The following is a 24,829-nucleotide window of genomic DNA, read 5'->3' on the forward strand; positions in this document are numbered from 1 at the left end:
GCCGAGCCCACATTGGTGCTGCCAAAGGCAGCCCTCCCCAGAGCTCCAATGCCTGCTGCTGGATGCAGATCCCCCAAGAGTCCTCCTCATCCCCATGGGTCAGTCAGAACCCCACACGCACCCTCCGACGCTGAGCTGCCTTCCCCCACCCCCAGCACCAAGCAGCGTGCTCTCTCCACCCACGCCTACTTCCCCCAGGCCGAGCTGCCTGCCCTCCCCATCTTCCCCCGGTGCTGAGCTGCCTGCCCTCCCCATCTCCCCCTGGCGCTGAGCCACCTGCCCTCCCCATCTCCCCTCGGCGCTGAGCCACCTGCCCTCCCCACCTCCTCACGGCGCCAAGCCACCTGCCCTCCCCGTCTTCGCCCCGCACTGAGCCACCTGCCCTCCCCATTTCCCTCAGCGCCGAGCCACCTGCCCTCCCCATCTCCTTCCAGCGCTGAGCCACCTGCCCACCCCATCTTCCCCCAGTACTGAGCCACCTGCCCTCCTGCTCCAACCTGGTGTTGAGCTGCTCCTGTGTGGCCTGGATGCTCTCCTTGTTGCGGTGGTCAGTGCTCAGCAGCTGCCCAGCAATCTGGTTGATGGCCACGATGCGCAAAGCCAGGTTATTCATCTCAGGCTCCAGTGTCTCAAACCTGCAGACCCGGAGATACAGGGTCAGACGACAATGCACTCAACCCCTCTCTTGCCGTAGAGAGCCAACCCTTCATGCTACCCCCAGTACAGACCAACTGCTGCTGATCACGCACCTTCCCTAGTGCCTGCTGGGAAAATCTAGACTGCTTCCCATAGGGCCTCAGCATGGTTATAGCAGCCAGAGCATCATGGGGAATGAATGCATTCTAGGATGCCCCATCACATGCCCAAGGGGAGGGAAGGGGGATCGGCTATGCCCGTTCCACTGACCCCATTAGGGGCTCCGTCCCCACCAACACCCTGGTTCCAGGGAGAGGCCGCAGGGCAAGCTGGGCCACTGCCAAGAGCACACATGGCTACTGACTGGCTACAAGGGGCTGCCTGAGCATATGTGCCCCAGTGCATGCTGGGAAAATCCAGGTTGTTCTCTCATGGTGCCTAAGTGGGGACAGACAGAGCAGCACAAAGGGAGGAGCAACACATTCTGGGATGTCCCACCACACAGAGAGCTGGGAGACAGGGAAGGGGGCTAGGGCCACAGTTACTCGCTTGCTGCAAGGGACAGCGGGGTGTGGGCCTGATGAGGCTGGGCCAGGTGGTACATGCGGGCCTGGTCAGCCCCCACTCACCTCTGCTGCACCACCTCCAAGTCCTCCAGCTTCTCAGGGATCTCCATGGCATGCAGCCATTGCTCCTTCTCACCAATCCACAGCCCACAGGCATCAGCCTCGCTGAACATCTTGTAGAGGTTGAGGGCGTCCTGCAGATCCTGCTTGCGGCGCTCAGCCAGGGCAGCCAGCTCCTGGTAGCGCTGCTCCACAGTGGGCAGGCGCCCGGCCACCTCGGGTGCATGGGCAAAGGCGGGCGGCAGGCTCTGGGCCTGCTCATGTAACGCAGCAATGGCGGGCCGGTGGTTCTGGATCTCCTCTTCCACATCCTTGTGCTTCTTGACCAGGCTCTGGGTAGAGTACTCATCATGGCCCACCTCCGGGCTGGACACCAGCCGCAGGGCATCCATGAGCCAGGCCTCCATGTCGTCAGCATCGGCCTGGAACTGGTAGAGGCTGGAGGCCTCATGCAGGCGCCGCTCCCGCTCGCTTGCCAGCGCCTCCAGATGTTGCCACTGCTCCTCGATCTCCCGGATGCGCTTGGCCACCTCACGTGACCCAAAGTGCCCCTCACGCACCAGGCTGTGACCCTGGGCCGTGGTGTGCTGCAGGGGTCCATAGCGGCCACTCATCTCATCACGGAAGGCATTGTGCTTACTGATGAGGCGCAGCACACTGGTCAGATCCTTGCCAAAATCATCCGACGACAGGATCTGCTCCTGCTCCCGGATCCAGGCCTCCTCCTCGCCCATGTCCCAGAAGAACTTCCACAGCCGCCGTGACTCCTCCAGCTTGGCCCGGCGCTTGCCTGCCAGCTCAACCAGCTCCTGGTAGCACAGTTCTAGCATGTCCACCCTCTCCTGCACCAGCTGGGGGTCACACGGCTTGTATCCTGTGGGAGGATGTGGATGTTGTAGCCCACAGGTTGATTATAAGGTAAAGGATAAGAATAACAATGCAGAAATGCAAGAGACTTAGCGGCATAGACCTATAAAAATAACTTTAGCTGTTACCATAGCTACAAGGCCTAACAGCCTGCATAAGAGTAGTTGCTTAATAGGTTAGCATAAGTAAGTAAATCAACGGGGACCTTAAGTTACAAGATGGCATAAGAGTTTGTTTTACTTGTTTTGTAATAATCGCAAGTGTTGAAAACCGCTGACAAGTACCTCCAAGAAGGCAGTTTGCACCAGTTTAGGGTATTTTTGGAGGGAAACATTGGTAGATGCCTAACCACAGGTAACTATAGTAATTTAATTGACGTGTATGCTACTAAGTTTGAACTAACTAATATAGTAACTTATGGGACATCCCAACTTTAGGAGAGTGAGGAAGTCAAGTTAGTAAAAGAGGGCGGAGTTATTTATACATATGCACCAAAGGCCTATAAAACACCTGGTCTTAGGGAGAGCTACTGGAGTTCTCCACTGGCATGCCAGAGTCACACTAGGATCTCTCTCAACTTTCTGAGCTTTCCCCAAAGATAGAGTGTGAGTACACCCGGGTACTGGGGTGGGTCATACTTACAGCATTGTATTATCTCACTTCACTTGTTTGGATAATTTTATTTATTAGACTGATCATCGTGGTAATAAAACTCCTACAATTACCAAAGGTCATCCCTGAGTGCAAGCGTTGCTGCTACTGCCAGAGGGCTCCCAATCCAATAATAATTCTGGAGATACTGGGCCTGGTCTTGGGACAAGAACCTACCAGATTGCGGAGTGCTAACTGGGGGAAATGAAATCAGCCACATAATCAATACATCAGGCAACAACATGAGATCCCTGCTTCTCCCCCCTTTCCCCTACCATCTACCCCACAGGAAGAGCCATGGGGCTCCTGACCCTTGGGTCCTGGGAGCAAAAGGAGCCCAGGATCACTGGCACCAGTGCCCACGAGGCAGGGGAGACAAATAGGGGGCCCACAGGGAGTAGAAAGGGACGGAAGGCCCTTTTGCTCAGGCTATAGAGTCAGGGCTAGGCACAGAGCAGGCAGGGTGGCTTCAGCTATGGCATTGCCCCCTGCAGATGTGGCAACCCCAAACTTGGCTGTGGACCCTCTGCCAGAGCCCTGCTAGGTTCTGAGCTGTTCTCTTGAGGGCTGGGATGTGGGGGCTGGAGCCTGGCAGGGACTGGCACATGAAGGAACAAGCATAGCATGGGCTGGGACATGGAAGGGCAGGGATGCGGTAGGGGCCTGGGATGCAGCGAAGCTGAACATGGAGGGTGAAGGCTGGCTGTGGTGTGAGTGGAGCAGTTACCTTCTCCAGGGGTGGCGAACCTCTGTGCAGCAGTGCCAACAGCCTTGATGCGCTCGGCCTGCACAGCGATGTCGGCCTCCACCAGCGCATGGATCTGCAGCAGGTCTTCCACGCCGTGCAGGTGCTTCCCAAAGTCCTGGGACTGCAGGCGGCCCTGCAGAGAGATGGGCGGCTGTTGACTGCATGGGGAGCCCCCCCAATCCCACCCACCAGCCCTGCCCATACCTTAGCCCTGCCAGGGGAGGGGCACGCCTACAGACAGAGCCAGGCACCCTCCACACTCCACCCCAGCCAAGGGGACAGACACAGCAGCAGGCTGCACTGGGGCATATGGACACAGTGCCAGCTCCCTGCCCCCTGCAGCACAGGATACAGTACCCAGGGAATCTGAACTCCCCTCTGCTCTACGGCACCCCTATCCCCTGCTCCCTCCTCTCCATTGCAGGCATTCAAAGCCATCTTCCCCACTGACCCCCATGCACCCCAGCCCCTCTGGGGTGTCTGAGCTGGCAGCTCTCCCAGCTTTACCCCCTTATCCTTTCCAAGAGGAAGGACAGCTGGCCACTCCACCTCCCCCTGCTGGAGCTCCCGGGGTTGGGGTTGGCAGAGAGCAACACCTGGGACAGCTACCCCAGACAGCTGGGCCCCCTGGTGGTGGCAGATGGTGGCGGCCCAGGCTGGGCAGGCTGCCCCCCCATACCTTCATCTCCTCCATCCAGTCCATGAGGTAAGCCAGGTCCTGGAACATCTTCTGCAGGTCCAGGTTGAGGAGCAGGCGCTCACGGCGTGAGGCCACCAGCTCCCGCAGGTAGTCCCACAGCCGCACTACATTGTTCTTGCGGGCCAGCACACGCTTGATGTCGTGGTAGCGCTCCGCCTCCAGCTCGGTGGCCACAGCATTCACAGCCTGCACACGCTCACTGTAGGCCACGATGTCTGTCTCAATGGCCTCATGCTTCCGCACCGCTGCCTCCACTGCCGAGATGTCCACACCAAAGTTATCCTGTGGGGGAGGGCAGGCATCATACTGGGGCAGGGCTGGCCGAGGGGTCACTGCATAGCTCCTCCCACCCACAGGCCACGGAGCCAGCCACCTGGAGACGTAGCGTGATCTACTGGAGAGAGTACTGGGCTGGGAGCCAGGACTCCTGGTTCTATCCCCAGCTCTGGAGGGTAGTGGGGTGTAGTGTGTTGGGTGGGGGCTGGGAGTCAGGAGTCCTGGGTTCTAATCACATGGCTTGGGGGTTAAGACTCACCTGGGACACCAGGCGCTGGTTCTCGCTCAGCCACGTCTCCCGCATGGCTGCCTTGCGGTCAAATCGAGCCGCCAGCTGCTCCAGCTTTTCCTGGCGGATCAGCTCGTTGCGCAGTGCTAGCTCCCGCTCATGCTCCGCCTTCTCCAGCCGCTCCCAGGCCTGCAGGGGGGAAGGGGGTTAATTACAGCAGGGAGTTGACATCTAACATAGGCCAATAATAATGACAGCACCAATGACCATCTCCCAGGGATCCCTCTCCTGACACTGAGATGCAGCTACCTCTGAGGTTGGGGGAGCGGCGACAGTAGTTTATACAGGGATCACTTGCCCGGCCCTGAGATGCAGCTGCCTTAGGGGTGGGACATGGGGGCTGTTTGTACAGGGATCCCTCAGCTGGCGCTAAGACACAGCTGCCTCTGTGATGGAACGCGGGGGCTGTTTGTACAGGGATCCTCGCTTGTTGCTGAGATGTTTCCTATCACATCCAAAAGATGACACCTCCAGAAGCAAAGCCCTCCAGCACTGAGTTGGAGGAGGGGGACCAGCACTGACTGTCAGGGGAAAGCACTCCCTACTGAACCCCTACCCTGCCCCCTGCTGCCTCACCTTGTTGATGTCGGAGATCAGCTTGCCCTCGCGCGGTATATACACCTTCTGGTTGTTGGCACGCATCTTGCTCTGGATGGTGAAGAGCAGCACCTCCAGGTTCCCCTTCTCTGTGAACCTGAGGGGTGGGGATATGGTAAAGAATCAGACAGAGCGCCAGGAGGAGGGGGACTGTCTCAGAGCCTGGGAGCTGGGCCAGGTGGACTGGTAACAGAACCTAGGCAGGGGAGCAGGAGCTGTCAGAGCCCAGGAGGCAGAAGCATCAGGACATGAACCCAGAACACACATCCACATCACTTCCCTCCCTGTGGCTCTCTTCAATCTGCCACCAGGGGGTGCTCATGTCATGCCAGAGCCTCCCCAATCAGGGACCTCACTAGGTCATCTAGTCCAGTCCCTTGCACTCCAAGCAGGACTAAGTAATAACTAGACCAGTGGTCCCAAACCCTTTTTGTCTGGTGGGCATTGGATGACGGGCCACCGAGGACCATGGCCGGCAGACGAGCATCCGCCAAAATCCTGCCAAGAAGCGGCAACGTCAATAGGCATCACCGCCAAAATGCCGCAGACAAGCAGCGTCATCCAGACGCGTCACCGCCGAAAATCAGCAGCGTTTCAGTGGGGACACCTCTGGATAACACTGCTTCTCGGCTGGGCAGTATGCGGGCACACATAGATGCCCGAGTGGGTGCCATGGCACCCGCAGGCACCGAGTTAGGGACCACTGAAATAGACCATCCGTGACAGGTGTTTGTCTAACCTGCTCTTAAAGGCCTCCAATAATGGAGATTCCACAATCTTCCTAGGCAATTTGTTTCAGTGCCTAACTACCCCAACAGGAAGAGTTTTTTCCTAATGTCCAACCTAAGCCACCCTTGCTGCAATTTAAGCCCATTGCTTCTTGTCCTATCCTCAGAGGTTACCTCCCTCCTCCTTGTTTCAACCTTTTATGTACTCTGATGGACAACCCCACACACTGCTACCATGCCCAGCTCCATTCTTCTGCTCTAACTCCCCAGACAGGCTTTAGTCCCCATGCGGAATGGGTGGGAACCTGAGTCAGTCCCTCCACCCTGGGGTTGGAGTGGAGCCAACACCCCCTAGAGGGGCAAGGCCCCAGGTGCCATTCCCCACCCCCGTGAGCCAGCCAGTGGGCAGTGCCAGTGTACTGGAACACACCAAGATTGAGAGGTGATCAGCCCATTCAAGGCCCTTCTCCCACAAGCTGGAATGGGGTAGGCTCCCTGGTCACACACAGCATTGTGAGCACCTGTGAGGGTGGTGCCGCCAGTGTGGGTAGCTGAACATGATGTGAGCACTCTTCCCATGCTGTGTAGGTGGCAGCTGAGTAACCAGCTTAGCCAGTCTGTCTGTAGCAAGGCATCCCAGAGTGCACTGTGCCCTGGGAAAAACACCCACAATCCTCTGCTCATGCCAGAGGTGGGGCAGGATAGCTGAGTGGCACAGATCTCTCAGAGTGCACCAGGCCAGGTGCTTAATGCAGTTCTGGGAATTCCCTGTGCCGTTAGCTGCACCAGGGCTGCCAAATGGTGGCTCAGGGATGACTCAGAGGTGGGTAAGGGACTCACTTGGGGGGCTTCTCAACAGTGCGGTAGGTGTTGAAAGCCTGCAGTTGGTTCTGCACCCCGCTCAGGGAGTTGGCCAGCTTGCGGTCATTGAGTGTCAGGATGGTCTGCTCGATCCACTGCAGCAGGTCAGAAGCCAGTGTCTCGTACTTCTCGATCAGCTTGTCAGCCTCAATGGCGTAGTCCAGCACCTGGCCGGGAGGGGAGGGGAAAGGAGGGCAGGAGTCACTCACCACCAGGCCAGCATGGGTCAAGCCTGCTGGCTGACAGCCCCCTCCAAGATGGATGGGAGCCTCAAGAACACAAGAGGCCCCAGTAGCCCATCATTGGGCTCCATAACAGCCAATGCTCACCAGGGACTCAGAATTTAATAACCAGTAGCACAACCCTTTCTCCAAATCCATCCACCCCATCAACCCTTTCTCCCACTCCATCCATCCACCCATCAACCCTATCTACAACTCCATCCATCCATCCACTCCATCAAACCTTTCTCCCACTCCATCCATCCACCCCATCAACCCTTTCTCCCACTCCATCCATCCGTCTATCCTGCCCATCAACCCTTCCTCCCGCTCCATCCATTCTCCCCTTCAACCCTTTCTCCTACTCCATCCATCCACCCTATCAACCCTTTCTCCCAATCCATTCATCCATCCACCCCATTAACCCTTTCTCCCACTCCATCCATCCATCCTTCCCGACAACCCTTTCTTCCACTCCATCCATCCATCCACCCCATCAACCCTTTCTTCCACTCCATCCATCCATCTATCCCATCAACCCTTTCTCCCACTCCATCCACCCATCCTTCCCTTCAACCCTTTCTCTTACTCCATCTACCCATCCACCCCTTCAACCCTTTCTTCCATTCCATCCATCCACCCCATCAACCCTTTCTTCCCCTCCATCCATCCATCCACTCCATCAACCCTTTCTTCCTCTCCATCCATCCATCCACCCCATCAACCCTTTCTCCCACTCCATCCATTCTCCCCTTCAACCCTTTCTCCCACTTCATCCATCCACCCCATCAACTCTTTCTCCCACTCCATCCATTCTCCCCTTCAACTCTTTCTCCCACTCCATCCATCCACCCCATCAACGCTTTCACCCACTCCCTCTCTCTATCCATCCATCCTTCCCATCAACCCTTTCTCCCACTCCATCTATCCATCCATCTACCCCATCAACCCTTTCTTCCACTCCATCCATCCATCCACCTCATCAACCCTTTCTCCCACTCCATCCATCCATCCCATCAACACTTCCTCCCACTCCATCCATCCATTTATCCCATCAACTCATCCTCCTAATCCATTCATCTAATCCAAGGGTTCTCAAACTGGGGGTCATGACCCCTCAGGGGTCGCAAGGTTATTATGCGGGGGTCACAAGTTGCCAGCCTCCACCCCAAACCCTGTTTCACCTTCAGCATTTATAATACAATTAAATATAAAAATAGTTTGATTCCAAAATTTGAGAACCGCTGATTCTAATCCATCCAACCCAATCCACCCACCCTCCCAATCCACCCACCGAGCACACCCCATGCAGTGACAGCACCCGCTGCACCCTGTTTCTGCCCTTGGTACCTTTCCAATGCGCTTTCCCTCCACAGCCAATGCTTTCATTTTGGAGAAGTAGTGGTAGTAGGTGGCCACGTATGTGATGATAGACTTCTCATCCGGCTGGTCCACGTTGACATCTGGGGGGCGAGAGCCATGCATGTCAGGGAGAAAGCCCCATCTCCCGTTGCCTCCTCACTGGGAGGGAGGGCACATCAGCACCAGGCACTTCCTGGCAACTAACACTGATATGCCCTGGTGTGGGGGTAAATGGGAATTATGGCCATTTCTGTTCAGTGAGTGGGGTTAACCCAGTGATGTCATGGAGCCCTACATCCAGCCATGAACCTCCCCTTTCGTGCATATGAGTGCAGGATGGGAGAGTGGTCTGGATTTTCCCAATATGCACTGTACCATGGGAAAAGACCCCTCTGCTTTTAGCAGCACGGGGGCAGGATGGGAGAGGAGCCTGGATTTCCTATTCAGTGGGTGGCTGCCATGCCTGCCTGTTCCTTTTCTAACAGTGTTTCCACAGCAGCATTACCCAATCAGAAACTCCTCCTCCATATATTTAGGGATGGGGTTCAGGCCACGAGCCCCAACCTCCAACCTGGATGAACACATATGAAAAGGGCATTTCCCCTCATACCAAGAACGGATCATTTGGACTGACACCCTGGCTCACCCCAGCCCTCACTCCTCTAGGCCTGCACAGCTTGACACCCACCTTCAGGGTCCAAAAGCTTGGTCAGCCCCAGCTCCTTCTCCGCTACATTAAATGCGTTCTGCAGGTTGTAGTGGGCATTGCATTTCTTCAGCGTGTCAATATCTATAAGATCCGGCCTGCAGGGGGCGCCAAAGAGCACACTGTGATTGCCAGCCTGGGGGCTCCACCCACACTCCCCCATGTCTTGCTGATCTCCACCAACCCCATCCTAATGCCCCACCCTAGGCCAATGCTAGAGGACAGTGGCAGCATGCCATGGGTCCCTGAGATCCTGGTATCCCCTGTGCACCCAGACATGACCCATACTGACCTGTGCTTGTGGACGATCGCATTGAAGGCCAGGCCATCCCTCCAGCTGGTGGTGAAATTGTGAACGTTGACGTTCTGGTACCTGTAACATACAGACACAGTGGTAGGGGGGTTGAGCTGGAGCCCCCTACAGAGGAAAGGCCCCATGTCCCATTCCTGATCCCCCCCAAGCCAGTCAGTCCCCTCACCATGGAGCTGCATCAGAACTAACACCTCCTAGAGAGGAAAGATCTAATACTCTATCCCTGGATAGCTACTGTTTACCCCTTACCCTGCCGTCTTCATTTGGCACCAGAGCAGCAAGGCATCCTTGGCTGACTTCTTCTCCTTGTTATCCTCAGTCTCCACACTGATATCCTGGATCTGGAGGGTAGATACACAGGCAGCTCCAGGTTAGTCCCACCAGCATCAGGCCTCCCAGGCCATGGAGAGAAGGATCCATGCTCCCTGGCTCATTCTTTCTAACATCACACGATTGGAGCAGGGTGGGGTGGGGCTCTTCCCCCTGGGCAATTTGAACCAGAGATCCAAGTGTCCCCCAAGCAGCCACTCAAGTACTGGCATAACACAGGCAGCCATATGGCAATGGCCTGCCGCCATTAGGGGTATGACCACTCCACCACGCCAGCAGGGACAATTGTTCCATTGTCACCAATTCTCACCAGGGTTGGCTCTCCATGAGGGGAAGAGGGTGGGGGACTCTGAGACTGCAGAGGGATAGAAAGATTCAGGTCCAGAGTGGGGAACGGGGTGGCTGGGGGCCCCACAGAGGGGTGCCAGCCAGGGCGGAGACTGAGCTCCTCCAGGTACCTGGAAGCGGAGGATGATGGTCCAGATAAGGCCCAGTGTGAGGCGGTGGTTGCCATCGACGATGTCATGGGAGCCCATGTTTTCCAGATGCACCTTCTGCTCCTTGAGGAACTGCAGGGCCTTGTCTACATTCTCAAGGCAGTGGATCCGCATTCGCCCTTTGGTGGGCTTGGGCTGGAAGGTGAGAGCATAAGGAAGGGAATCCCCATGCCGCCCACCTCCCCTGCTGCCAGCACCCTTCCTCAGTATCTCCCCCACCCCCGACTGCGCTCCACATACCATCCTCCTCCACTACTGGAATCCCGTCCCAGCCACCCTCCAGCCTGCACTCCCCATGCTGCCTGCTTCCCTGCTCCCAGGATCCCACCTCAATCCCCTACTGGCCTGCTTGCCCCACACTGCCTGACTCCCCCTCTACCAGGACCCCCTTCCCTGACCTGCACTCCTCACTGTTGGTTCAGCACCCACGCTGCCTGCAGCAGGCAGCAATCCAGGTGCTGGGCTGGATGCACCAACCAGCTCTAGCTAGGAAGCCGGTTTAACGGGTCACCCACACTGACCGGAGCATGCTGGAGTTTTGGCCCAAGGCTCTTACAGCTCTGAGACTGACAAAGCAGCTCACCCCAGTCCTGGGAACAGTCTGCTCTTGGTCCCCAAGGGGAGAAGCTGAAGTTGCCGCAGGGGTCGGCGCAGGAGCCTGACACTGGGATAACTGAGCACAGCATGGGGCACTGACTACCACTTAACATGCCACACTGGGAGCCAGGGTTCCTGGGTTCTATTTCCCGCTCTGCCTCTGATGCTGGGCAAGTCCCTTCCCCTCTCGGTGCCTCTGTTTTTCTTCCTACCTCTATTCAGATTGAGTTCTTCAGGGCCCAGACCATGTCTCACTCTGTGTCTGGGCAGCGTCCAGGACAATGGGGTGGTGATCTTGGTTGGAGTCCCTAGAAACTGCCCTTCCCAGAGCTAGGAATCCTGGCTCCCAGCCCACTGTTCTAGACACTACACCCCATTCCCCTCCCAGAGCTGTCAAAAGAAACCAGGAGTCCTGGCTCCCAGCCCGGTGCCCTACACCCTGGAACATACTGGAGTCCACCCTTCAGCATGGAATTTCCATGCTTGCCCTCCCCATGATTCTGGCTGCCCTCACCCTCCCGTGGGGCTGGGTGCTGCGGGAGCCATCTCCCTGGTGCCAGGAAGCCAGGGCTCCAAACCAGGGCAGACTGGGACTGCAGCATCTGTGGCAGTGAGGGCAGAGCCGTGGCAGTGAGGGCAGGGAGTGATTGGCCCTTTGAAGACAGCGTGGCGGGCCAGGGGCAGCTCAGACAGACACAGCCAGGTGGCTCCAGCACCTGACCTGCCCGAGAACCAGAAAAACCACCAAAGCAGGGCTGGGCATGCAGCCAGACTGCCCCACCCAGCCCAGCACCTGGCATGTAGGCAAGGAGCTGCACTGCATGCTGGGAGCAGGTGCTGAGCTCAGAGGGCAGCCAGGGCATGAGTCACAGAACCAGGAGAAGCCGAGCCTGACAGAAGGAGACACAGCATGGGCTAGTGAGCCAGGCACAGGGAGCTGCGGGTGCTATTGGGATCAAGTCTGCGCATAGATGGGACAACTAAAGGGGGAGCAGGGCTTAGTGGTTACAGCAGGGGGGGGCTAGGAGTCAAAACTCCTGAGTTCTATGCCAGCTCTGGGAGAAAAGGGGGGTCCAGTGGGCTAGAGTGGGGACGGAGGAGGTTGGGAGTCAAGACTCCTGGCTTCAGAACTGTAGGCATCAGTTGGGTCAATCCTGACTTGGGGAGCCCCCCTTGTAGTGGCATGTTCTGTGAGGGAGCAGGATTGAGGATAGGCACCATGGCTGCCCGTTTCTGAGGTGCCCCTCCAATGGCCAGTTTTCTTACAGATGAGGGTAGTGGGTCAGAGCAGGCAGTCTGGGGGTCAGGACTCCTGGGTTCAGTCCTTGCTCTGGAGGGGGAGTGGTGCCTAGTGAGGTGACTCCAGATTCTCCCTGAGGTAATTAAGATCCAAATTGGGCCCTAACCCCACTGGTATAAGAAGCCTCCAGCAGAGATGACGGAGTCCAAATATCCCATGGTACTACTCCCAGGGTGCCCTGTCCCCCAGCCCCACACTCACCAGCTGCTCACCCGACAGCACCTCCAGTAGGCGGATAAGCATGCGTCCATCGCGCAGGTCATTGTACAGGTCTGCGATGCGGCAGGTCACACGTGCCAGGTGAGAGTTCACCCATTTGGTGAAGGTTTTCTTCTGCACGGCCTCACGCTCATCTGCAAGAGAAGCAGCCACTGGTGGGCACCTCAGAAACGGGAACCCTGGCGTCTATCCCCAATCCTGCTCTCCACAGAACACGTCACTACCGGAGTAGGGGGCTCCCAAAACCAGGATCCACCCAACCAATGCCTACAATTCTGGATCCAATCCCAGCTCAGCCCAGCAACACTCAGTGCTTCCACTCCCCCACAACTCATTACTGGATCTCATGCCCTACTGCCTCCTTTCCCACCCAGCTCACACCAGTCAGCTCTACTACCTACAGTAATAAAACAGTAATTTACCTACAGTAATAAAACAGCACCTGCAGTCCCAAGTTCCTGGGAGACCCTACATAACAATCCACCCTACTCAGCTCTAGTGTCCCAAGAGACCCTACAATAACAAACCAGCCTGAACATCCCCATTTCTCCAAAAACACTATAATAACAAACTGATCTGCCCAGCCCCCATGCCCCAAAGATACCCTACAATAAATAAAACAGCCTGTGCAGCCCCAGCACCCTCAAGAGACCCTACAATAACAAACAGGTTTGTACAGCCCCAGTTCTCCCAAGACACAATACAACAAACCATTTTGCCCAGCAACATGCTCACAGAAGACCCTACAATAACAAGCACCACCCCAATACATGCCTTCTTCCTCCGCTGTAATAATATTGGGGCTGGGGAGGGAGATACCAGTGGGGGAGGAGTAGGTCTGATTCTAATGGGCAGGCAGCACAGGGGCATGGAGTCAGTACTGTGTGCCAGGGGAGAGCGCCCCCTGCTGAGCCCCAGTCTGCTCCGTGCAGCATACTGCAGGGTGTAGCTGACAGCTTCCCAGCCCCAGTACCATGGGAGGTGTCTGGGAGAAGCACCTTGAGCCCCTCCTCAGCTGACAGACCTTGGGAGTTCCCCCGCCCTGTGAGTAACTCCGCTCCCTAACCACATGCTTATTCTCAAGGCTCCTGTTTATCCACAGCCCCGGCTGGGTGGGTCGTCCTGGCAGGAGCCCGGGGATGGCACAATACTATCTGTTCTTCCAGCCCTGATGTAAGCCTGGGAGATGGCGAGGGAACCGGAGCTCCCTGCAGGTATCCACACCAAGCACAACCAGATTTACCTTCACCTTGAATCGGCTGAGGGAGACAGGACAGGGCAACTTTCCCTCTAAGGGACACCAGCTCCCAGTCACCCCAAGATCCCCCCTTAGTGCCTCTGTTTTCCCTCCTGCCCTTCGACTGTTAGACTGTGAGCAATTTGAGACAGAGACTGTGTCTGGGCAGCGCCCAGCCCGAGAGGGCCCTGATCGCAGTTGGGGAGGTCTGTGCAGCACCCAGCCCAGTGGAGACCCCAGTCTCGGCTGAGCCCCATCATACATGAAACAACAATGGGAAATGCAGGTGCCATGAGGCTGGGCCCTGTCCTGCTTGTATCTACCAGAGATCTGGGAAGGGGATGAAGGGGGTACCATTTGCATGTGATACTGGGTGTTTCAGGTGGTCCAGGCCAGAGAGGGCTACAGCCCAGGAAATCTGGGAGGAGCTGCCCTAGCTGGGAGTGCAGGCAGCGTGACCGCAGAGTGATCTCAGGGACTCTCACTCCCAACTGGGCTCCAGAGTGACTGTGCAGTTCAGGGAGAGGCCAGGCCATACTTGTGGGCAGGTCTGCGCAGCCTGGCTCAGTGGGCAGTGGGTGCCAATTGACCAGTGTCTGGGGGTGGGGGAGAAATGGAGGCTAGAAGCCCCCAGCCCCACAGAGCACCAAGGCACCAGGACAGGGAGGGACTTGCCTGCTCCAGAAGGGGCTTCCCCGCTACAGACAGAGCAGGGCCGGGGCAGCCCGCTCCTCTCAGACGGCCCAGCGAATGGCAATCTTTAGAAGCTTCCCCAAATGTTAACTGAGCTAGTCACCAGCAGAGGCTGGGGAGCAGCATGGTCAGCCACAGACAGGGAAACTGAGGCACTGAGCTGGGCAGGTTGAACAGGGAGTCTGTGACTGAGCTGGGGACAGAACCCAGGAGTCCTGACTCCAAGCCCCCTTACTCTAACTACTAGACACCACTCTCCTCCCAGAGCCAGTCAGCCAGACAGAAAGCCTTGTTTGATTCCGGCTGTATTTACTGATCGGTTTGGTGCATCCCAGCCTCTCTGGAGGGGTGTGTCTCTGTCTGTCCCTGAATGGCACATTCCCCCCTGCCCCACCATTTGGTCTGATGACTCCTTGTCAGGGCTGCTGCTCTGAGCAAACACGGACTCAGCCTTGGGCAGCCCAGCCAAGCCCAACTCCCTCCTGTCCTGACTGACTGCACCGGCCACAGGGGCGGGTGGGGGTTATCATGTGCTGACGTGAGAGGAGAGTGTGTTTGTGCAAGGGCAAGAGGCAGTGCGTCCTGGTGGGTCAGTTCTGGGGACAAGGGGGAGTGTGCGTGCACATGCGCGTGTTGTTGCCCTCATCTGGGCAACCCTCAAGCCCCCCTCAGGCGGCTCATCAGCCTCATTTGTTTGGATGCAGGTTCCAGCCCTGACTTGTCAGCAGCTGCTCCTGTCAGGGCCCTTGGGTAACAGGCCAGACCTACTGCAGGTCCTCATCCCAGCCCCCACCCCACTCTGATCTCCTGCCCCCCAACCCCCACCCCTACCAGTTCCTACCTCTCTCCTTGCCCTGTCTGTGTCCTTCACTCCCAACCCACAGCCCTCTGGCTCTGCCAAGGACTCTCAGTCCTGACCCTCAGCCCTACCCCCAGCTGCACAAGCCCGTCTTTCTCTCTGTTGCCTCTGAGAATCCCCTTAGTGCTTAATCCTGTGCTGTTTGCTGGGCACTGTGGGCAGAGCCCGCCTGTGGGATGCCCGTTTATCACCCCAGGTTCTGGCAGATGTCAGAGCCCACCCACTCCACACCCAAGCCAGAAGCAGGTGCCGGCGTCTCCTGTTTGAAGCTGCATGTTCAAAGCCAGGAGCCGAACACTCCCATTCCCAGGACAGCAGTGACGGTTGGTAGCCAACATAGGTGCTCAGCAACCACTTGGGGCGGGGGGGCATCCCCACTTTCCCCTGGACTTGGCCTGCCTTGGGGGACACCAGGGGGAATCCACCGGGAACTCCCTCCTAGAGTCACATGGAGTTTTTTGCATTTAATTTTCAGTGTTTTCCCAGTGAAAAACTCCAGAAAAGGGAAAATGGGGGGATGTGGAGTGGGAGGGATCTCTTCTTCGGGCAAGCACAGCACAGGGCAAGTGTTAGCTGCCTTCTGCCACCCCTTCACCCCACAGGCTCCAGTGTAAAGCATGCGGCCATCACATCTGGAACTGCATGGGGACCCAAGGATGCTGCTGGGAGGCAAAGAAGCCCTGGGGCTGCTCCAATTTACACTTGGGGATGGGAGGTCTATGTCCAGAAGGCAGCATATCCCCAGCCATGATTCTGTTTGTTGCCTTGAACGCTACCATGTTAAAGGGCTCTTTCCCCTCACGGAGCTCTAGCCTCATGTGAATGTGTTTGTGAGGGCAGTTCTGGGGGCTGGCTGGAGATTAGGGGTGAAGATTAAGGGGGCGTGAGAGAAGCTGGCTGCAGGGAATCCTTTTGCATTGTTGGGGAGGGACTCCTGGGTTGTATCCCTAGCTCTGGAAGGGGAATGGGGTCTAGTAGTTAGAGCAAAGGAGGAGTGGGGAAGCTGGGAACCAGGGCTCCTGGGTTCTATCCCCAGCTCTGGGAGAGGAGTGGGGTCTAGTGGGTTAGAGCGTGCAGGGAAGGAGTCTGGACTCCTGGGTTCTATTCCTGGCCCTGCCCATGACTGGCTGGGTGGCCTCAGGGGAGCCCCCTCCCCGCTCTGTGCCTGTTTCTCCTGCTATGGGGTTTGTCTGCAAAGTGCTGTGAACTCCTGCTCTGGGCTGTGCCCCACCCTACCCCGCTGGCTTCTGGTCTGGAGCTAGTTCATACTGGGGGGCGGGTCCTGGCAATAAGGAAATCTCTGCCCTGCAAACAGAGTGCAGATGGAGCCTGGTGGGACTCCTTAAGAAGAGGAGTGGGAGATCCTGTCTGAGAGCACATCCTTGGGAAGGCTCAGGGCTAACTGTGAGGTACTCTGGGGTGGGGGAAGGGCAGCGTCAGTAATTGGAGAAGGGTGAGGAATGGAGACTTTCCTTTTGGGACAGTGAGACCAGATCTCAGGGCAGAATGCACCTTAGAAATGCTACCTGCAGGCAGGTTCACAGCAACCACTCCATTACAAAGGGGAAACCAAGCCACAGATCGGGGAGGGACTTGCCCCCATGGCAGAGCCAGGAGTAGAATCCAGGAGTCCTGACAAACCCTCCCCCCATCTATAACCACTAGATCCATCTCCCCTCCCAGAGTCAGCAATACACCCCAAGAGTTGTGGCTACCCCTGACTATAACCATGAGCCCTCTCTCCCCTCCCGGAGCTGGGGAGAGAGCCCAGGAGTTTAGGGAACCCTCCCACTCCCACCCAGCTGCAGATCACAACACTCAGCCTATTTGCATGTGTGATCTTGGCTGTACCTACTCAAACAACAAGTGTCTCAGTCCAGATGCTGGGGGAGGGAGGCTCTGAAAAGTACTCTGGGGGAGAGCGCCAGACTGAGTCACCCCATCCACGGCCAGGGTGGGAGGGGAGCACCCGAGACTGGTTAGAGGAGTGGGGCTGGGTGCTAGGACTCCTGGGTTCTAGTCCCAGTTTTGCACCTGAAACCAGTCCCTTCCCTCCATTCATTCCTCTGCTCTGAGCCTCAACAGTGCTGACTGCAGCCTCAGCCTGTGGGATCTCCTGGCTGCAGGCAGGGCCATGTGCAGTGACCACCAGCAGAAGAGGTTCACCTGCTCCCAGGAGCTGCCTGCACAGGGCAATGTACCCTCCCCAGCAGCCTATCTGGGATGGCAGGACCCTGAGGAGGGGAGCGGGGATGATTAAGGTCTGTCTGAAGCCTGAATCCCAATGAGGAGGAGGCAAAGCCACAGGGATTGCAGGCTCCAGGGCCTGTATCATCCCTGCCTCTTGCTCCCCTGCATCCCTCCCAGCTCTGTCTCACTGACCGTCAAGGTCCCCATCTGACCCCCTTGACAGCTCCCCTGCCAGTACCCGTTGGGGGTCTCCAGCCACAGATGTTTCAACCAGCTCCCCCATCCAGACATATCCACAGGGACATCCCACCCAGGGGACATCCCACAGTGCTGCCAGAACCCCCCATCCAGAAGCTCTCACCCAGCTCCCACCAGCAAACCCCAAGACATCCCCACCCCATCTTCAGCTGCTGCCCGCTCTTGTGTAGAACACCCTCCGAGCCCCATGCACCAGGGGCTTTGCTGTTGCTGTCTCTGCTATGCACATAGGTGGGGGCAAGGTGACCCACCTGGCACTAAATTAGGGAATGGCCAGGGCAGGAAGCCCAAAGCTTTTGTCCCACTGCCCCTTGCCCAACATCTACACATCCCCTCTGCTCTCCCACCGCTACCCCTGACACGGATTCCCCACCACAGCCTGTCATCACTCCCTCAACACAGGGCTCATGCGCCCTCTACACCCTCCCAGCAGACCCTGGATGCCCAGGCCTCACAGAGAGCAGCCAGCTAAACCCACCCCAGCCATCTGCTGTCCTTGTTCCTTGGGACAATGAACTTGGCCAGCGGCAAACACTGCTCATTCCATACCTGCCATTAATAAGCAAGTGTTGGGGGCAACCAGGATTGATCTGGCCATATCAGAGCCAGCACCCACTAGAAGGGGAAAGCCCAGTATTCTGTTCCCCGCCCCCCCCCCCCCGAGCCAGCCGGCCCCCTGCTGTGGGGCTGTATTGGAGCTGGGCCCCTTAGAGGAGAAAGGCCCTGTGGCCTATTCCCCACCCTCTGCTGCTGTTTTTGGATGAGAGACAGTTCCAAGGTTTTACCCTGGCAGGCTGGCATTGCTCTGTCGCAGGCCCACTGGGCCGAGCGCGGTCTTGGGGACGTTGTCATCTCAGTGTGGTATTTACACAGCCTCTCGTGTGCGTGGTATTTATCCATTTCTGGTCCTGCTGCCTCTGCCAAGGCCCATAGCCCTTGGCCCCATGCAGGGCAGATTGGGGAGCGCAGCCACAGTGCCCAAGGACACACTCCATCACCTTCATGAGGCTATGCTGCTCCCCCACATAGCACCTGGACATATGGTCCCCCTTCAACTCCCATTTCTCAATCTGGATGGTTTCTGTAAAACACAGCCAGCCTTGGGTGTGGCATCCCAAAACCACCCCTGCTCTGAACCAGATGGGCAATAGGGGCAGTATGAATTTCCAGAGGGCTCTGCCCCAGTGCACTATAGAAACAGGAATGATCCAAGCCCCATAGCCTCAGGTTGTAGCGCCACTGGTCCCCTGTTACAAAAAGGGAAACTGAGGCACCAGGAAGGGGAACTGAGGCACCAAGGTCACATAGCAGAGCAGTAGCACAGCCAAGTATCTAGTCCCTGCTCCCAGCTCTCACCACTCAACCCTGCACCCTTCTCAGAGCTGGGATAGAACCCAGGAGCCCTGGCACCTAGTCTCCAGCACACCCTGAGGCCCAATACAACACAAGACCCCTGGAATAAGTCATATTCTAGGCCAAGATTGCAGCTATGCATCCCAAGCCCTGCTACGCCTCAGCCCTCCTGCATAACCTTCCCAGACACAGGCATCCAAACCCAGTCCATGGCAACTGGCCCCTTGTGCAAAGGAGTAATTCCCCAGCCCCAGCACACATAGTGTCTTGGATCTCTTCCCTGCATGGAATTTAGAGGGAAGTACTGGGGGTGGGGGGAGTCAGCTGGAATATGAGACCCCAGTTTTGGGTTGGGGAGAGGAAATTGAGTGGAAAGGCTCGTGGAGTCAGTGACGTTTGGGGATGAGAGTTTAGGAGGTTGTTTTCAGTTTGGGGTGATGGTTTCAGGGGGTGGAGTGCAGTTTAGGTGGAGGCTTCTGCAGTGATAGATGAGGGGGTCAGAGTTTGAGGTAATTGTGGGGTCAGTGGAGTTTTAAGGTGATGACAGAGATGGATGGAGTTTTGGGGTGATAGTTTGAGAGGAGGTGCCTGGATAGAGTTTAGGGGTGACAAAGAGGGAAGTATTGGAGTTCAGTGTCAGATCTGGGATGCAGTCCCTCATCCTCCTATCCCCAGCGTGTGGCCCTCACTGGGGCGCAAGCTGTCACTGTCTGCCAGTGCGCCTCAATCCAGATCTAAAGGGGAAAAAACAGGAGCAGCAAGTGCAGCTCAGAACTCCCAACAGCGAGGTGGGCCTGGAGACCCCTATGGGGGCAAGGGGCTATCACTGCAGAGAACGGGGCAGGCGCAAAAGAATCTCAAACATGCAGCCGCTTTCCCCCCTGCAAATCCCTGTGGAGCGGGAAGCTAATTCCCAGCAGCACCTTGGAGATTAGGGATCAGGGTCCTTGATGTGGCCGCTTGAGCGGGACAAAGCAGGGAGATTTCAGGGCGCCTGATCCCCCTCAACTTTTACCTATTGCAGTCCCTCCCTGGATCAGCCCCACCCCAGGGGAGCTGGCCAGGCCCTGGGCAACTCCCAACTTCCCATAACCCCAGACTGCAGGGGTCGCTGCCTCCCCACCCCCAATCTTACCTTGCAACTGCTTGAACCTGCCCTCCAGCACATTAGAGTACTGCGCAGCATTGATGAAGGCGGCAGGGGAGAGCACAGGCGATGGAGGGGCACAGGGCACCTCAATCTGCCCTGGCTCATGCTGGAACATCCTGGGGAGGAATGGGGGGAAGGCACTGATCTCTCCCTAGGGGAGTGGAGGCAGGCTGGCAGGCACAGCTGGGCCCAGGTGCTGTGGGGGAATCAGCCCAGTGCTGAGTGTGCAGAGGCTCTGCCCTCCTCCCAGACAGGATGGGAGGGCGGTCCTGGGCAATTTACATAAAAACAGGTTGGGCCGCTCTATTGTGAAAGGTGTGTGTGTGTGTGTGAGAGAGAGTGTGCAGGCAGGCTGCCCAGGGGAGCAACAGCTCCAGCGTTACAGGCCTGAGCGGACAAATCCCAGAGCTGGGATCAGGCCAAGGCAATGCTGAGTGGAAAGGTGGCAGCAATTCAGTGCATAGGGCATTACACTGGAGCCAGCACTTCTGGGTTCTATCCCACTCTGGGGTCCAGTGGATTAGAGCTGGGGAGGCTGGGAGCCAGGACTGTTTATCTGAGCAGAGCCTGACACAATGGAGCCCTGATCTCAGTGCAGGTGTCTAGGTGTGGTTGCAATATAGACTCATAGACTTTAAGGTCAGAAGGGACCAATGTGATCATCTAGTCTGACCTCCTGCACAAAGCAGGCCACAGACCGCTACCCATCCACTTCTATAACAAACCCCTAACCTATGTCCGAGTTATTGAAGTCCTCAAATTGTGGTTTGAAGACCTCAAGCTGCAGAGAATCCACCAGCAAGTGACCCGTGCCCCACGCTGCAGGGGAAGGTGAAAAACAATGACTAGGAGTTTGCCTCCCCTCTTGGACAGGATTCTGACTCCTGCTCCCCTTGTGCCGACTCCTAGAGGATACATTTGGACTTGCACTGCCCTCTGCCAGGATGTCTCTCACTGAGCACTGGGGCAGCAGGAGACGTTCCTTGCAAGGGAGGGGTGTGTACTCAGGGCCAGGAGAAGGTATTTGCACTGGTGGAGGAAGGCAGGCTCTGAGCTGGGTCCCCTGCAGCTGAGCCCCCCGCTAGAGCCACGGCCATGGATAAAGCCCATTAGCTCATGCAGCACATCGCCCTGACAACGGAGGATTTACACCCTATTGTACAGAGCCCTGGGCTTTGTTCCGCCTGGATTCAGGCAGGCCCAGCTCTGGAGCTCCCACCCCTCCCCAGCGGGTAGGACCAGGTCTGTTGGAGTGATCTCTATGCGTTTCATCCTCCCATATCTCCCCCAGTCTGGATGCTGGCCCTTCACCATGTTGTGCCCCACTGCAAGCCCCTGTCTCATTCCTGATCCCCTGCCAGGGCTTAGATGTGACTCCTCCATGCTGGTATCATGTCATTACATGCTATTAGCTGTGTTTCCCCCATTGGCGTTCCAGCCCAGCCCAGAGACCCTGCTCTACTGGGCAGGGCCTGTTGCCCACTCCAGAGCTCTGCCAAACCAAATTTCTACCACAGGCAGGATTTCGCAAGCAAGTAGATATCTCATGGCACTGCCACACGCCTGCCATGCACAGCCACTAACTTCCTGCTTGGGAGGCCTGGTGGTCAAATCCCAGCTCTGTCACTGAATCTCTCTGGGCCTCAGTTTCCCCCATCTGTAGAACGGGTTTAGACGATGAGCTCCTTGGGGCAAGGACTGTGTCTGTGTGGAGCATAGCATGATGGGGACCCCAATCTCAGTCGCCGTCTGTGCAGCACACCAGGAGCCGGAGTCTCGGTCAGTCTCTTTACCCAACTGTAGGACACATACCAATAGCTATGCTACCATGCTCGGCCATAAGGCTCCTTCCCAGTGAAGGCTGGTTACAGGAGCAGGGCACTGGCAGCTGCCATTTTCCTGCTATTCCAGCAGACAGTGCCTCCTGCTGGGAAAGAATCAGGATTTTGGTGTCAAGACCAAGTACAGGATGGAGCCAGAACTGGCGGGTTTGGAGATCGTGCGTGAGATGGTAATTCCAGGAGACCCCGGCCGAGACTGACCCGATCGCTCTGGGCACTGCACAGACTCACACTGAGACACAGGCCTTGTCCCAGGAGCTCACAATCGAAACAGACAAAGGAGGGGAGGGGAAACGTATCAAGAGGGAAAGACTTGCCCAAGGTCAGTGGCAGAGCACAGGATAAAACTCAAGAGTCCTGGCTCCTAGCCCTCCCCCCCATACACTAACTCCTACTCCCCTCAAGGTGCTGGGATAGACCCCTGGAGTCCAGACTCCAAGTCCAGAGCTTTACTCACAAAACTACACTGTGTCTCTCAGCTTTGCAGCCTGATTCTCATCCCACTGACCTTCCTCCTGCCCTCCCCGTACCCAGTACCTTTCTGTCCCGGTGCCCCCTGGCTCCCAGCTTCCTTGGGATCATCCACCCCACACAACTCACATGTGCTTTAGCTGTATTATCTCTCCTGACTCCAGGCCAACTGGACTTTGTCCATCCATGAACTGCCCAGGCCTCGCTGTCCCTGATCCCTGTTTGCTCCTGAAGCATTGATCTGTTTGGCCTGTGAAGGGCATGTTGGGAGTTGTTTACTGTCCTGCCCACCAAGATCAGATCCAGCCACTGTTCCCCCCTACTCCTGCCCAGGAGCCAGTGTGACTAAGAGCCACCTGGGCAGGGGCAGGGCTGGGAGGAGACTCCCCCCAGTATCCCTCAATCCCAAAGGCCCACAGAGCAGGGAGGAAGGGAACTATGCCTTGGGGCTGTAGTGTCCAAGAGGGATGGGATAGGGGAGGTTTATCAGCCCCAGTTTTCGTACTGACGCCCCCTGCCTCCTAATGGCAGGTCCAGATGGGCTGGGGCTGCAGAGGGGAGGATTCATGGGATGGTAAGGGACAGCAGGGCTGGGCTTTATTAGGGGGAGGATCCTGAGACAGTGGGCTGAGCTGGGGGGAGGATCCTCAGGACGGGGAGGGACAGCGGGACTGGGCTGCACTGGGGGGAAGATCCCCAGGACGGATAGGGACAGTGGGGCTGGTCTGCACTGGGAGGAGGATCCCCAGGACAGATAGGGACAGTGGAGCTGGGCTGGGCTGCACTGGGGAGAGGATCCCCAGGACAGGAAGGGACAGTGGAGCTGAGCTGGGTTGGGGAGGGAGGATCCCCAGGACCTGGAGGGACAGTGGGGCTCGGCTGGGCTGCGCTGGGGGGAGGATCCCCAGGACAGGAAGGGACAGTGGAGCTGGGCTGGGTTGGGGAGGGAGGATCCCCAGGACCTGGAGGGATAGTGGGGCTCGGCTGGGATGGGGAAGGAGGATCCCCAGGACCTGGAGGGAGAGTGGGGCTGGGCTGGGCTGGGCTGGGCTGGGCTGGGGAGGATCTCCAGGACCAGGAAGGACAGCGGGGCTGGGCTGGGCTGGGCTGGGCTGCGGAGGGAGGATCCCCAGGACCTGGAAGGACAGCGGGGCTGGGCTGGGGAGGGAGGATCCCCAGGACCTGGAGGGACAGCAGGGCTGGGCTGGGTTGGGCTGGGGAGGGAGGATCTCCAGGACCAGGAAGGACAGTGGGGCTGGGCTGGGGAGGGAGAATCCCCAGGACAGGGAGGGGAGCCTAGTCCAGCCCTTCCCTGGTGTCAGGTGGCTGCCACGCTAGCTAGCGTTGCTATGGGAGCTATCGGGCTGGAACGCAGTTAGACTGGTTTGTTTGTGCTGCTTGGGGCAGGGGGGGGGAGGCAGGGGCAGACAATGTGGTGTGTATGGGATGGATGGACAGACAGAGGCTTTGGAGCTCTGGAGTTCAGAGTCTCAGGAGGCTCAGTCTGCCCCCCTGCAATGCCCATGTCCTGTGCTGCCCCCAATTCTCCACCTATATTTCCACCTCCCACTACAACGTATCTGAGCACAGGAGGCTGGGCAGGGCAGGGATGGGCTGGGCAGAACGCCCGCTGGCTCCACAGGCCTGTGCTGCTCTCTTGTGGCCAATTGCAGGGTCACTCTGGGAGCCCCTGTTCGTGGCTGTGATCTTGGTGGGGGCGGATTCTACAGGAGCATTGGGGATCGGTTGAATGGGAGAGGTGGAATAGAGGGGACATCTGAGAACCCCATTCTCTGCTCCCAGCAGGGTCAACCCAGGGCAGTCCAAGTCAGGGCTGGCCCTGCCTTTTGTGGGGAGGGGGAATATGGACACACAGGCCAGCTGGCATCTCCTGTAGCTCCACAGGGAAAGCTCCACGCCGGGGACAGGAGTCTGTCCTCTGGACGCCTGGCCTGCAGCTGCCCCAAGGATGTCCAAGGCCCCCCAGCATGCCCGGAGCAGCAGGGCATGAGAGAGCCCTGTTTGGACCCAACTCACTGGACCACTGGAATTCAGACCTTTCACCTATCTCAGACACAGGAGCAAACTGTCCCTGCACTCCAAATTCCCTGCTGGAGCCACATCTGGCACCCATATTCCTTACCACAGCAGCCCCATGAATCACACATCCCCTTGCAGAGCCAGCGCTGTCCCCTGCACTCAACCCTCAGCCCAAGCCGGGGGGATGCACCCACACTACTCCACATGGTGCCC

The 24,829-nt window shown here is 57.5% G+C and overlaps 1 protein-coding gene across 8 annotated transcripts in view; it reads right to left on the reverse strand.

Moving 5' to 3' along the window:
* Positions 1-24,829, reverse strand: part of SPTBN2 (spectrin beta, non-erythrocytic 2) — a 57,982-nt gene that overhangs the window by 15,628 nt on the left and 17,525 nt on the right. For 6 of the 8 annotated variants that reach the window (XM_050959838.1, XM_050959835.1, XM_050959834.1 and 3 more), the window contains 13 exons: positions 12,507-12,658; positions 10,370-10,543; positions 9,831-9,922; positions 9,561-9,641; positions 9,251-9,366; positions 8,551-8,663; positions 6,959-7,146; positions 5,370-5,487; positions 4,764-4,922; positions 4,208-4,510; positions 3,508-3,661; positions 1,266-2,136; positions 498-635 (listed from right to left, as the gene is read on the reverse strand). In XM_050959838.1, the coding sequence (XP_050815795.1) occupies positions 498-635; positions 1,266-2,136; positions 3,508-3,661; positions 4,208-4,510; positions 4,764-4,922; positions 5,370-5,487; positions 6,959-7,146; positions 8,551-8,663; positions 9,251-9,366; positions 9,561-9,641; positions 9,831-9,922; positions 10,370-10,543; positions 12,507-12,658 (2,659 nt within the window). Of the gene's footprint in view, positions 1-497; positions 636-1,265; positions 2,137-3,507; positions 3,662-4,207; positions 4,511-4,763; positions 4,923-5,369; positions 5,488-6,958; positions 7,147-8,550; positions 8,664-9,250; positions 9,367-9,560; positions 9,642-9,830; positions 9,923-10,369; positions 10,544-12,506; positions 12,659-20,249; positions 20,788-24,697; positions 24,700-24,829 lie in introns of those variants that run through there. The other 2 variants (XM_050959842.1, XM_050959841.1) reach the window with 2 other exon arrangements.

This window comes from Gopherus flavomarginatus, chromosome 6 (genome assembly GCF_025201925.1).
Source record: "Gopherus flavomarginatus isolate rGopFla2 chromosome 6, rGopFla2.mat.asm, whole genome shotgun sequence".
Taxonomy (NCBI): domain Eukaryota; kingdom Metazoa; phylum Chordata; order Testudines; family Testudinidae; genus Gopherus; species Gopherus flavomarginatus.